The sequence below is a fragment of the Aspergillus pseudotamarii genome (assembly GCF_009193445.1).
Source record: "Aspergillus pseudotamarii strain CBS 117625 unplaced genomic scaffold BDV38scaffold_2, whole genome shotgun sequence".
Classification (NCBI taxonomy): domain Eukaryota; kingdom Fungi; phylum Ascomycota; class Eurotiomycetes; order Eurotiales; family Aspergillaceae; genus Aspergillus; species Aspergillus pseudotamarii.
The window spans coordinates 404,959-417,470 of NW_022475016.1; the positions used below are offsets into that span (position 1 = coordinate 404,959).

The 12,512-nt window shown below is 47.4% G+C and overlaps 6 protein-coding genes across 6 annotated transcripts; 4 read left to right on the forward strand and 2 right to left on the reverse strand.

Annotated features, from left to right (window-relative positions):
* The first annotated feature begins 464 nt into the window (after positions 1-464).
* Positions 465-4,404, forward strand: BDV38DRAFT_64277 (putative Avl9 protein). Its single transcript, XM_032063678.1, has 10 exons — positions 465-842; positions 1,082-1,186; positions 1,283-1,525; positions 1,645-1,672; positions 1,764-1,827; positions 1,879-1,958; positions 2,006-2,177; positions 2,229-2,269; positions 2,318-2,455; positions 2,514-4,404. Exons 1-10 carry the CDS (start codon positions 781-783, stop codon positions 3,939-3,941), a joined length of 2,361 nt encoding a protein of 786 aa, XP_031919314.1. The 5' UTR covers positions 465-780; the 3' UTR covers positions 3,942-4,404.
* Positions 4,405-4,406: 2 nt separating this feature from the next.
* On the reverse strand, positions 4,407-7,756 carry culA (cullin culA). The gene is made up of 7 exons (XM_032053110.1): positions 7,485-7,756; positions 7,228-7,332; positions 7,080-7,149; positions 6,974-6,990; positions 6,852-6,922; positions 4,888-6,785; positions 4,407-4,835 (listed from the first exon to the last, which is right to left on the reverse strand). Exons 2-7 carry the CDS (start codon positions 7,278-7,280, stop codon positions 4,647-4,649), a joined length of 2,298 nt encoding a protein of 765 aa, XP_031919315.1. The 5' UTR covers positions 7,281-7,332; positions 7,485-7,756; the 3' UTR covers positions 4,407-4,646.
* BDV38DRAFT_64317 (uncharacterized protein) lies at positions 7,308-8,266 on the forward strand. The gene has a single exon (XM_032063680.1). It carries the CDS (start codon positions 7,502-7,504, stop codon positions 8,135-8,137), a length of 636 nt encoding a protein of 211 aa, XP_031919316.1. The 5' UTR covers positions 7,308-7,501; the 3' UTR covers positions 8,138-8,266.
* Positions 8,267-8,443: 177 nt separating this feature from the next.
* Positions 8,444-8,974, forward strand: BDV38DRAFT_277279 (cupin domain-containing protein; the record flags this gene model as incomplete). Its single annotated transcript, XM_032058451.1, has 1 exon — positions 8,444-8,974. The coding sequence occupies one exon, from the start codon at positions 8,444-8,446 to the stop codon at positions 8,972-8,974; it is 531 nt and encodes a 176-aa protein (XP_031919317.1).
* Positions 8,975-9,084: 110 nt separating this feature from the next.
* Positions 9,085-10,823, reverse strand: BDV38DRAFT_64308 (phospholipase D regulator). The gene is made up of 3 exons (XM_032063679.1): positions 10,215-10,823; positions 9,280-10,144; positions 9,085-9,220 (listed from the first exon to the last, which is right to left on the reverse strand). The coding sequence occupies exons 1-3, from the start codon at positions 10,486-10,488 to the stop codon at positions 9,196-9,198; spliced, it is 1,164 nt and encodes a 387-aa protein (XP_031919318.1). The 5' UTR covers positions 10,489-10,823; the 3' UTR covers positions 9,085-9,195.
* BDV38DRAFT_64321 (mitochondrial K+-H+ exchange-related family protein) lies at positions 10,824-12,511 on the forward strand. Its single transcript, XM_032063681.1, has 3 exons — positions 10,824-11,595; positions 11,679-11,734; positions 11,786-12,511. The coding sequence occupies exons 1-3, from the start codon at positions 11,159-11,161 to the stop codon at positions 12,130-12,132; spliced, it is 840 nt and encodes a 279-aa protein (XP_031919319.1). The 5' UTR covers positions 10,824-11,158; the 3' UTR covers positions 12,133-12,511.
* Position 12,512: the final 1 nt, after the last annotated feature.

Below are 12,512 nucleotides of genomic sequence, written 5' to 3' on the forward strand. Positions count from 1 at the left end.
CTTTTGTTCTCGTTGGGTATGTAGACTGGGCATGAAGGCTGTGATATCTTTACATCTACGGATACTTTCTCATTCACTGCCACGTGGTTGTTTTGCAAATTCTGAGGCGCTTTTGCCTTCAGGACCTGTGGTTTTCTTACGACGTTGTTAGAATCGGGGAGTTGAAAATCAGTTGTGACATTGATTTTCCCTTTCTCTTTTGGTTTCTTGTTCCCTATATATAAGTTACACGTGAACCATGAATGATGAACTAGTTGGTGCTTAAGGAATACATGAATAGAAACTGGGCCATTAGAACAATCTTCTTGATCATTCGTCGCGCTTAATTATTTGGTTGCTGGATGTTCTAAGCGGTGCTCCGCTGGCAGAAATCCCGAATATCAGCCTTATGATTTGATTATCTTTCCCGCAAATTGAAGTATGGGGACTAGTCGTACTTAAAAACACGGGGTGGGGAGGGGGGTGTGGAATTCCAATGTCCATAGGTTACTACAACTCCGTACTCCGTACTCCAGTTGGCAAATTTAATCAACCGCCGACTGTCACCGCCCGCCGCGGGACCCAATGAACCAATTCATTAGCCCCCCTGGTTCCAATTTCCACCAGTCTCCAGCTTGAGGTCCTGTCCTTTGATTATTCTTGATTGTATCCGCCTTGAGGCTACCTGTGTCTCCCTAGAACTATTTCCCGGGAGGGTAGCCCTTTCTCTCAGAGAGAAATTGGCTTCGAATCTTTCCTTGTTTCGGTCATTTGTATGTTGCACCGCTGCCGTTTTACGCCATGGCTAGTGTTCCAAGTCGCCAGGCGCCTATTGTTATGGTCATAGACTTCCATCATGCAAGGTGAGTAACTGGATGAGAATAAGAAGTCAGCAGTATGGATACGGGAACAAGAAAGCGAACGAGATAGGCAGAGACTGCAGAATTCGCAGTACTAGAACATGTTCATTCCACTCTTTGGTTGCAGTTGTATGAGTTGTGCTCGGGACTTGCTGCATAGCACAGCCCGGGATTATCTTTTATGCTTGCGCCACATTTTCTGGGCCTGCTGGCTAATATATATCATTTTCTGTCTTCTACAGGGGCCCCGAAATCGAACTGTGCTTTGGAGAAGATGGAACCGATCCCGCGGCGGAGAATGACTGGAGTTTGTTGCCATTCATGGCGTTATCAGACGGGGCGCATATGTACGGCGATAATCATTACCCCTCATACGCTCCATACAAGTTACAACGTCTGCTAAAGGACGCATTCATTTATTGACGCGAACTCTGGCCCTCCAGGTCGACCGAGGAGTTTTCTTATTTTACACTCCGCCGAAAGGAGACCGCCACGGAACCTGCAACTTCCCTTTTTGGCATATCTTGTGCGAGACAAATCGATTCGAACTTGCTCCTATACCGACCGTCTGATGTGACGAGATCCACAGTACAGAAGGCAGTTGTTGTCATCACAGATAGCCCTCGGAGCCTGGGGCAGCTGAGAGAAAAACTGTCCATTGTAACATCTGCTTGGTTTGCGCAGCGGTATGTTGGGACCACTATATATGCTAGCTGGTGGCTTGTTAGCCTACCATAACTTGACAAGATGTTCGCTACGCTGGTGTGGGGGAATCTATAACTAATGTGTATGTGGACGAGAACAGGGACTTCTCCGATATCGATATTCTGAAGGTGTGCCCTTTTTCCTTTTCCTTTTCTTTTTTGGCCTCTTTTTGTGCCTTGGCATTGTTCATTGGTCTCCAGTAGTGCTGATATGTTTCAGAAATTTCGAGAGAGCCTAGTCATCAATTTGAATAAGGATGAGACTTCCAAGGACCAAAACCTTGGTGAGTCCGGGTACCTAGCACAGTCGATCTTTGTTGCTGACCAGCCTGCAGGACTGTCTCTGCGGGAAATGATCCATGAGTTTAAGTATCAAACTCTGGTCTTGTTCAAAGCTTTACTCCTGCAGCCCAAGGTTGGTAGCCCTATTAACTCATCGTACAAGATACTGATTGAGCCCAGATGCTTTTCTTTGGCTCAAGATGCGAGCGTCTATGCATGATACAATTCTCCCTCGTTTCGTTGATACCTGGCCTCATAAACTACCTCCAAGACTGTGCAGACCCAAAATTCGAGAGCTATACGAAGACTGTTGAGAAGCCTACTACACTGAAGACAAGCGACAGAAGTTCTTGTATGATTGTAATATCCTTACCTTCGATTACATCTCATACTGACTCTTAAGTGCTGGCGTATATGGGATTACCGCTACAAATCTTTGGCAAGGTTCGTGCGTCACGGATCAAAGACCGAGCTACGTTCTAACTTCCGCAGGGGAGCATGTTCGGACCTTACACACCTCTGCAGCAGCTGGATCTGCTAGCGGATGACGGCACGAAGTCATATGTAGTGGGCTCTACAAATTCGATACTTTTACAACAGAAAGATCGTTATAGTGACATCTTAATCAACGTGAGGGAACTTTTGATCTAATTGGACGACTCGGTTACTTATACAATGAGATTTGCAGCTTGACGAGGACACCATCAATATCACGTCCCCCTCTCTACGAAATGCACTGGCACTATCTGTTGCAGACAGACGCTGGATCGATCTTCTTACCCAGATTATCAACGATACGTGGGACGAGGCGCATCCGGAACAACCTAAGACCCATGGGTATATTGGCTCCGAGGAATTCATCAGGTTACAGTTTGAAGAGTACCTGCTCGCATTGCTTTCGTGCATGAAATATCATATGGAGCTTAATTCCTTCAATGCGGGTGACCCAGGCCGGAGGAGCAGGGAGCAATTGGAAGCGTTCAACATAGAAGGCGACCCTGCGCTGGAATTCAACGCCGAATTTCTGGCACAGTGGCAAAACACTTCTAATTATGCGCTTTTCAAACGCTTGACCTCTGATGCACTGTTGTACTCCATCGTTGAGCCTCGTCACCCTTGTGCCGGAGGCCTCACCATGGACGATGTTCAGCGTCGGTTATCGCAACAAGTCGCGGATCTTCATCTGGATGAACGGGTACGGGAAAGCCGCGAGGCACTCAATAGGCATATCAGCACTGGCCAAAGGAAAGTAACCACCGCATTCAACAACTTCTGGGCTGATATCGAAACGATGCGGGAAGCACAGCGGAAAAGAAACGAAGAGAAAGCTCCTCAGTCACAAAGGTCCTCAATTGACAAGGGCACTTCCCCCCCATTTTCACCGTCTGATACAGCATCTGTACATTCAACTAGTGGTTCCTCTTGGTTCGGTGGCCGTAAAGCTCCTTCCGTGGACATTGCTCAAGCACAGGCATCCGTGAGTGCCGCTGGCCAAAGGGCAGGGGCGTATTTGAACTCATGGAGTACCTGGGCTAGCGAAAAGCGAAGGGAATGGCAGGACAAAAATAAAACCCCATCCTCTCCATCTTCAGTTACCTCACCATCGACCCCGACATTGGCGGGTACCGCAGAGCAGAGCGACCCGCCAGAAAGGGGTAGACGGTCAATGCAGGCAAGCCGCAGCGAAGACTCCATTACTTTGTCGCGCAGTGGAAGCAGAAGGAAGAGATGGAGCAATATTTTCCTGAGGCGGGATAGCGGCGAGTATGGCTCACCTAACCGGAAGGATGATGGTGACGGTAGTGAATTTGATACTGCCAATCCACGCTCACAGCTATCAAACGAGGTCCCTGTTCATGACGACTTGTCGCAACCAGCCGAGGAGCCATCTAAAGAGGTGGAGGCCTTGGCAGAAGCTCAGGTCAGCGGCGGCACAACCGAAAACCACACGAATACTACCACCACTACCGAGGCACTGGCTGAGCAGCCCAAGCCTTCCGTTAAGCCTCAGATCACCATCGATGAAAAGGATACCATAGCAGAAGAGCCAGCATCTACTGAGTGCAGGAATCAAACCGAAGCACACAGCACAGCAGAACAGGCTCCACACAGTTAATAATCCATCAACAAACGACAGGAACATGATCGCATGAATCTTATTTTTTTCTTTCATTTTGATCCTTTATATAAACTCGACCTAATTATATTTCCCCCATGCATAATACATACAAAAACAAACTTCTTGCATGTCATTTACTCAGCATCATCACTTATGGTTCGAAGCTTTGATACCCGGGAAAGGACAGAGCTTGTATTATTGCTACCTTTTGTTACTCTTCAACATATATCATATTTTCCTTTTTAATTTCCGAAAATGGATATACGATGTTCCTTGATACGATTTCCTTTCCAAATGTCAACTAAACTATCCTGCATCTTCTGAATGCATAAGCGGTTGGATATGATGAGTCAAGATATCTTATGCATACTAACACCATTATAGAGCACGAACATTTATTCTTGTTACCGAAAGATATATTTTTATTTATTCAATTTTGAATTACTGAACATAAGGAGCATTACAGGGAAAAAGCGCCAAAATGGAATAATCCAATCTTATTGATATATTGGGTTATGATTTGTCGTATCGGTGCTACGAAAGCAGGAGTCCTATCCCTGACCTATGAATGAAAGCCGTATGCCGCAGTGATAAAAAAAAAGACCATTAAACAAAGAAAGAAAAGAGGAAAAACCAGTGAGGAATACGGGCGCTAACATAGAGACGATTGGAAAAGGGGCAAAGAAGAAAAATTTCTAGGGATCATGCAATATAAGCGATCTCATCACCGTCCAAGCGCTCTATATAATCCTTCTCCATGAGGGCTTCGATATTCTTCTTGATATCGGGTACCTTAGGTGGGAAACGGGATTTAACTTGTTGAATCACTTCCTGGACGAGTTGGACGTGCTTCATCTTCTTGCGCGATTTCATGATCCGGACGATAGCAGACTATGGATATGTTATACAGTGATTCAACGAGTTGGGCAGTTCTCGAACATACCTGAAGCAGCAGCTTACGGTCTTCCTCTATAGTCTTGTGTGTATCATCTGACTCTACCTTTTGTTCCGACTTGATCTGGATGTTGAGGTTGACCTTGACCTTTTTGTGTCTAAAGTTGTAGTTCAACGTGAACGAGGTGCCAGGTTCCGGCTTGGACCCCTCGGGGCTGATGAGCAATACCTTCGCCTTGAGGAAGATACCCAAGTTCGGCTCAAGAATTTCGGGAGCAAGAGTGGTAGCTTTTTGAATGTCCTCGTATGTTAAGGTATCGGTCTCATTGAAAAGGAGAAGAATGCCCATCTGGAAGGTTGATACCTGGAAAGTATAGGGCACCTTTGTGTTTTTGATGTAGTTAGTTTTGATTTCACCTTTGCATAGCTGCCAAAGCCATGTCAGCTTCCGACCATTGTGCTTGTCAAAGTAGAAGTTTTGGAATCGCTCAGCCGTCTTGACGATCTCTGGCGGCGCAAGGAAGTCTGTCGACGGAGCTTGAAGAGGCCAAAATCCAGTTCCCAGAATCTGAAAGTGTGCATCTACCAGTTTCCTCCGATCGTCGTCATCAAGAACCTTGTCTTGCCAGTCTTTGTAGCTGGCATTGAGATCTTTCGAGATTTGGATATCTTGGAACATGCGCTGTAACTTGTTGGTGTACTCGAAACCACAGGCCTCCTTGAGCTTGCTGATCATACTAGTCTCCGCATCATCGGACACCGAACTGACATGCACCAATCGCTTAGCAAGCATCTTCGAGTAGAATTTCTGGAAGACATCCTTATCTTCAATGTATTTGAAGACCGTCATAATCTGGACTAGCATCTCCTCCAGCTCGGACTCCTCAGCAGCCTTGGATCCCTTCTTCAGGAGGGAGTCGGTATACTTAGCCAACAGCTCCGGTGATTTTGTCGAACTAGATGCGCAGATCTTGTTGCGGTTGACAAACTCGCGGCAAGCATTGTCCAAGGAGCGCACAAACTCCGATTCGCCATTGAAGGCCTCGTTAACCAGGCTCTGGTATCTTGTATGTACCTGCAATAAAGCATCCACATACATTTTGGGTTCAAACGCTTCGCCTTCCGCTGCAACCTTCTCAACCGCTGCCAAGCCTGCTTTCCTAACATGGGTCTCGAACTTCGTTCGCAGGGGATCCAGGCCTTCTTTGATGCGAGACAAAAGCCGGTACATCCGAGCTAGGTCCTCTTGACGTTCATTGTCCAGCAGAACCTGAAATTCATCACGCAGAAGCTCTGAGTGGGCAGTGACGAGGACATCCAAACACGTGTCGGTAAGATGTTTCGAGATATCCGGGTGTAAATACAAGCCCACACGAGCCTTTTCTTCTTCTAAACGAGCCTCAGCCTTCTTCATGTATTCCACCACGCTGTTTTCTGCCACGAATTGGCGCGACTCATTTTCGTAATAGACCTTGGTAGCCGCAATGAAGGGCTTCTCAAAGAACATCCGATATACTTCAAGCGTCGACTTGGAGCTGTCGCTCTCGTCCAGTCCGAGAGAAACGAAAGAATCGACAATACTTTTGATCTGCGACTGTTCGATCGTTTCGCCATTGCGCTGCTTCTCGACTAGGTTCAAAACTGCGTCCATAACCTTCCCATGTACCTTCATGAAGAAGTCATCCTTCCACTTAACGAGGTGCAGAGTATACACGTCGTAAACATTCTTTTTGCCCTCATCAATCTCCCGCTTGACCCAATGTCGGTTGAGGTAGCCGAAAAGATGGTTGATGTACTTGGCGGCTGTCGTGTAACGGGTCCATTCGCGGATGTAGAACCCTAGTAGGGCCTCCTCGGCGTGACCCTTAGATTCGTGATGCACAGCATCGAGGTGACGTGAAAGGTACTCTCCAAGCAGCTTGTATAGCTCCTCTCCTAGCAGATGTGCTGAAATAGTGTTAGATCCAGGGGCCCGGTATATATTTGAGGATTTGTGCGTTAATGAAGACGAACCACCGCGATGTGCTTGTAATCCATGGCCATTGCCGACAGCTTTTTGTGATGTGCAAAAATTGTGAACCGCGCTTCGCTCAGAATGTCAGCCGTATCCAAGATGATAGGAAAAGGTGGCATACGTGTACAAAGCCATGTACTAGGAGTCCAAGTGAATTGTCAGTATGTAGCTGGAAACCTTTCCCATTCACCGGAAGGGATCAAACTAAGCGATCCAAAAGGACTTACAGTCTTCATATCCACTCCCTCCTCCAGCTTTAACATCACACTATCGACTCCCTTCTCCAGGAACGACCATCTGCTTGAGTTAGCCTACCATCCGTTATATGGCGCCCCCGAAGTTATCCAATGCGTCATTCGAGTATGAGCGACTCACGTTTCATCCAAGTCATCCTTGTGGGGTGTCTGGGGAATCAGGGAGGGAGGCATAGTGCTTTTCGGCGATGACTTCGGCGATGACTTCGGCGAACAGGGAGTATGACTGCGAAACGAGGGCGTCAGTTCTCGCAGAAGCTATGGCGAACACTCAGACAGATGACACACGCGTGACGAGCTGAGGATGGAAAGATGAGATGGAGTTTCGAAGGTGCTAAGGGCTTGTCGTGGCACTCCAAGCGTTTAGGACCTTCCTACTTTTTGGATTTCGGTAAATGAGCTCGCCTCCAGAAGCGGGCAATGACAGCACTGGCGGCGTTCAGCCCAAACACTACCGTCAAGGCAGGAGGATAGCCGCGCGCTATGAGATAGCAAAAAAAAAAAACGGAAGGAACCGACTGGGGGGTCACAAAAATAGGGGCTCAGAACAGAAGTCCAAGCTGGAGCGTAGTAAGAACAAACCACAAATACGCCTCAAAGTACGAAAAATACAGAGAGACACAAGAGTCGGCGTGGCGTTGGGCGGTAGTGAGAGTCGAGATCAGACATCCGTGGGGGGGGGGGATATGGATCGCTTTATGGACCTTTACGGTAGGCGGTCAACACAAGCTGACCTGCACAACGATCTGATTCAATCTAGATTTTATGGGGTTATAAGGATGGTTAGGCAACCAGCACCTTCAATTCTTTCAGGACTGCTACCTAATGGCGCTGGGTATGTTCCCAATAGTATATGGAGTAGATATTATTTTGTTTTGCATTTGCTGAGTTCCCTTTGGAGCTCTTCTTTGTTACCCGATCAATGTAGGTCTCAAGATGCCCTTAAAAAGCATGATGCAGTCAACTACAGTGCTCATGAATGTCTCTTTCCTTTGATTTTTCTTTCTCTTCCCCTTGATACAGCGCAATAACTCCCCCTTGAATGTGCGGTCGCGACAGGCACACATTGGTAAACCCTAGCAATGCCCTATCTGGGGTAGTAGAAGAGAAGGGGGGATTCAAGGAGTATGAACAACACAAACGATTCGGATCTACTGAAACTTTCGGATCAAAAACCGCAAGCATTACCCCAGATGACGTCATGGCAACTTTCCATATTTGGACACCCTTAAAACCCTTACTTGGACTGAATAGTACAAAGAACTTCCAGAACCTCACCACCCGCTTGAATGCAGTATGAATGCAGCAAACAAACATATTTGACCGCAAAGGAAACCATGTCGTTCAGATCCCCGTCCGACATCGAGGTTACCACTCGTCAAATCCCGCGATGGGAAGACATTCCCAACACATCCATCCAATCTAAGCCGCTTATGATATATCACCACGCTTTTGATGCGTCCCCAAATCAGCTTCAGGCGCGCTTGGAGGAAATTGGCGAGGTCGAACCACAGTGGATTTATACTATGTATCAGCAAACGCACTTCCACAGCACAACGCATGAGGTTTTGGGAGTGGTCTCCGGGCGTGCTCGTCTCTGCTTTGGCGGTGAAGCAAACCCCAGTCGTTTTGAGCCAACGGTTGAGAAAGGCGATCTCATCATTGTTCCCGCTGGGGTAGGCCACCGCCTGTTAGATGATCTCGGCACGGAGAGTTTCAGCATGGTGGGTGCCTATCCTCGAAATAAACACTGGGACATGTGCTATGGACAGCCGGGTGAGGAGAGAAAGATGAAGGCTATCGAAAAGCTCGACTGGTTCCATCGCGATCCCTTGTACGGAGCCGATGGTCCCGTTCTTCATATCTAACATCATATTTTCGGCAATATTCTCTTCTTCGAGTGTCATTTGAGCTTATATTCCATCATTCTACTAATATATACATACATAATCATCACATGTGCATGGCCATTTGCTATCCAGGGCCCAACACTTCCCCAAACCTGGTAACCAAAAAGAAGCCAAGAAAGAAAAGAAAAATTGGAAGAAAGAAAGGGATAAGGTGAGATGTTAGAAGCAAAAAAGGAGCATCACTGTGCAGCGCGATCTACGAGTCTGTTTTGAAGCAATTAGTCCTGCACATTGTGGAGAAAGACAGGGAAAGATGGCTATACCTTAAAACACTAATGGCGAATGTTGTAAGCCAAGCCAAAAGAGCAATTAATAGAACACTGGCTAGTGCGATTTGTCGGTCGCAGATTGCATCGTTCTTAGGAGCGACCTGTTGGTTAACCTCACCGACGGTGCATGCGCCACTAACTGTGGACAGTGACTCAAAGGCCAAACTTAGGTTGGCAGAGTCAAATACAATGAAGAAAATGTCGAGAAGGACAAGCCGTGCTTTGGCCGATGGGGAGCGAAGACCCAGCGGTTTGGAAGTATATTCATCCCAAGTAATATACACCAGGTAAACCAGGGCCACGGCATCGACAATAATCGCCATTAGCGCAGAGGGGCCCTGCGGATGCACATACTCATGCGACATGTGCTGAATAGAGGCTCCAAGCGCAAGGGCAGTGAGCGAAAAGACCCACACCGTTAGGCGAAAAACCAAGGGTACTATAGGACTCTTCAATAAGGTATGATGGAAGCGTTTGAACCAAATCTCTCTCCGCCGTTTCATTCTCAGCGGATCTTCTGTATCCTCCCCACTCCATTCTTTAAGTCTTCCGCGCCATGGTTGCGAGTAGTCACCATGATTTTCATTCAGCCATTCTTGGGTCACAAGCTTTTCCTCAACACCTGGGTCCCTCGGGTAGGCGATTGATTTAGAGAAATTCTTCCAACGCGATTCGCGAGGCGATGTCGCGCGCCCTTCCTCCAAGCTCGTTCCTCGACTTGCAAAATCTACTCTTGCAGTCGTATAGGGCGAATGGTTATGTTGAGCGACAACGGCATCATCCGGATGCGAAGGTAGAAGTCGTGAGGCGGCAGAAGATTCGCCCTCAGGTTCCTTGTAATCGACAGATCGGATCCAAGCTATTACATAAATTGTTATCAGTAAAGCTTTCGCTAGAGGTGGCTGAAGTTTCTCGAGTATGTTACGCACCCGGAAGAGTTCGCAATCTCTTTTCTAACATGACATTATCCTGACCATCCTCCGTTGACGCTTCCTCTAGAGTCTGTAAGGCATTAGGCGACAATTCCAGCGCGCCATGGCGAGGAAGTTCGGGGAAATGGTCATGATTACTTTGCCCGTTATGAGCGTGGTTGATGCCTCCAGACATCCATTCTGTATTGGCGGTTTTCTCGCTTAGTTGAGAATCTAATACCGAGCCTGGACCTGGAGGAAGTGCGCGCAAAATGCGCGCATCCTGTGCCATCGCCTTCCTAGTGCAATGGGTCGTTCCAGGTGAGGTTGCTTCGGCTGTCGGAAGTTATGGGAAGACAATGGGTCTCGTCTGCATCGCCTCACAGCCCCCTCAGGCCCGAGAACACGGCGTTTCTCTGGAAACCGGGCAACCTTATGACCCTTTGAGAGAGCAGGTCATTAGATTAGAATAGGAGCGCAAGAAAGTGTACAACCACGGCAATTACAGCCTTGGGGGGCTGGGGAAGAATGGGGAAGAGAAACAATTCTGGTGGTAATAGTTCCTTAGTACTGCTAAACCCAGAGAAGTAATTTATCCCTCTTGGGAAATCCTCCGTTGATAATTACGGCGCTAATCCTTTCGCTGGGTGCGGAATGACGTCTCTCAATACCGCCCGCGACCAAACAACCATCAGCCACACCTTCTGCCAGTTCATACCTATCAAGTGGCAAAAGAGAACAAAAACCCTAAAATAAGAAGAGAAGACTAATCTTTAGCTCACCTGAGAAGAAGGAATGTTATTTTTACAAGCTCCCTTGAATCGGTTGTTTTCTTCAGTTGATCACTAGTCGCGTACTCCCTCGCCGTTTTCAACAATTCCCTGTGTTCCACCTCAGTTGAATTACCCGAAACGACACAAAGGAAAAACGAAAGGGAGAAAAGCCAAAGACGAAACGCTGCCATGCGACTCTTCGTGATTCCGATCTCAACGAGACGGGCTCTGATATATGCTCGACCGCTCCGTCGGGATCATGCAAAGGAGCTTTCCATACTCGATCGAATCACAAACAAAGCTGCCGAAACATGGGCTAAATGGGAGGAAGCTGAGAAAGGTTGGCAAAAACACTTGGTTTTGTGGGGAAATAAGGTCCAACAGCGCATTCCTTATGAAGAATGGGGGCTCAAGAGTCTTCCTTCACTTAATGCTCAGCGACGACTTGATGAATCGTATGGGTCGAAGAAGATAGATGTGCTTTTCCCGGGAAATGCGGTCAAAACCGAAAAGCTCAAGTCTATCTTGCACAAGATTGCTACTGATAGGCAGGACTTACATCGTAAGAGGATGTGGTGGAGCTTCATCGCGAGTCCTTTCACAGCTCCCATTGGACTCATTCCATTGTATGAAAGCTAAGCTCTTCCCAAGACAACTTTCATAAAGGGAGTTTGATGCATGACAAGTTGAGCTAATGATGGAATGACAGGATACCTAACATCCCTTTCTTCTATCTTGTGTATCGAGGATGGTCCCATTGGCGAGGTGCGCTTCTCTCACCCTCCTACTTGCAGCGGTGTTGCTGACTGGCAGCAGCATTAAATGGATCCAAACATCTGGAATTCTTGGTCGAGAAGGACCTTCTGAATCCTATATCGCACCCAGCACTGGAGCGACTATACGCGAAGCGGGTTTCACGGGCGCTAGAAATGTCTAACACTGAACAGTCAATCTCACGTATGGTAGAGGACGTGGAGAAAAGTGACGACAAATTGCTGCTTCGGATGGACGATGCTAAGAAATTAGCTTCAATCCTTGAAGCACCGGAGCTTGCTTTGGAAGCTGAACGAGCTATTGTCCAGGTCGAGGAGAAGTTGAGAGTGGATAACTCATCTTCGGGCGAGGATGAAAAGAAAAACCAGCCAAAAGATAAAGAGTCCTGAACAACTCAGACATAGAGTAACTAATTGTGCATCTGTCCGTGTGTTAAAATTGGACAGTCAAGTTATGGCTGCTATTATCGGTGATGGTGGCTATGGGTATGGTACATAGACTTGGGAGAGCATTTCACGTTAATTGTAAGATATATACCAAGACTTTACTAATGGTATACGGAGTAAGTATAACTTTCCATGAACATAGTGGATCCCATGGAATTACAGTTGTAGGTACCTAGTATGAAGTATGGAGCAATTGAACGGTTCCTGGTACCCTGCATATCACCTACCGGATTTAACATGATCCGAGACTCGAGCGCCCCATGGGAGCCCGCCGCGGGATGCCCGAAACGGCTAACTACTCCATAACCCGTGAGCATCTCCAG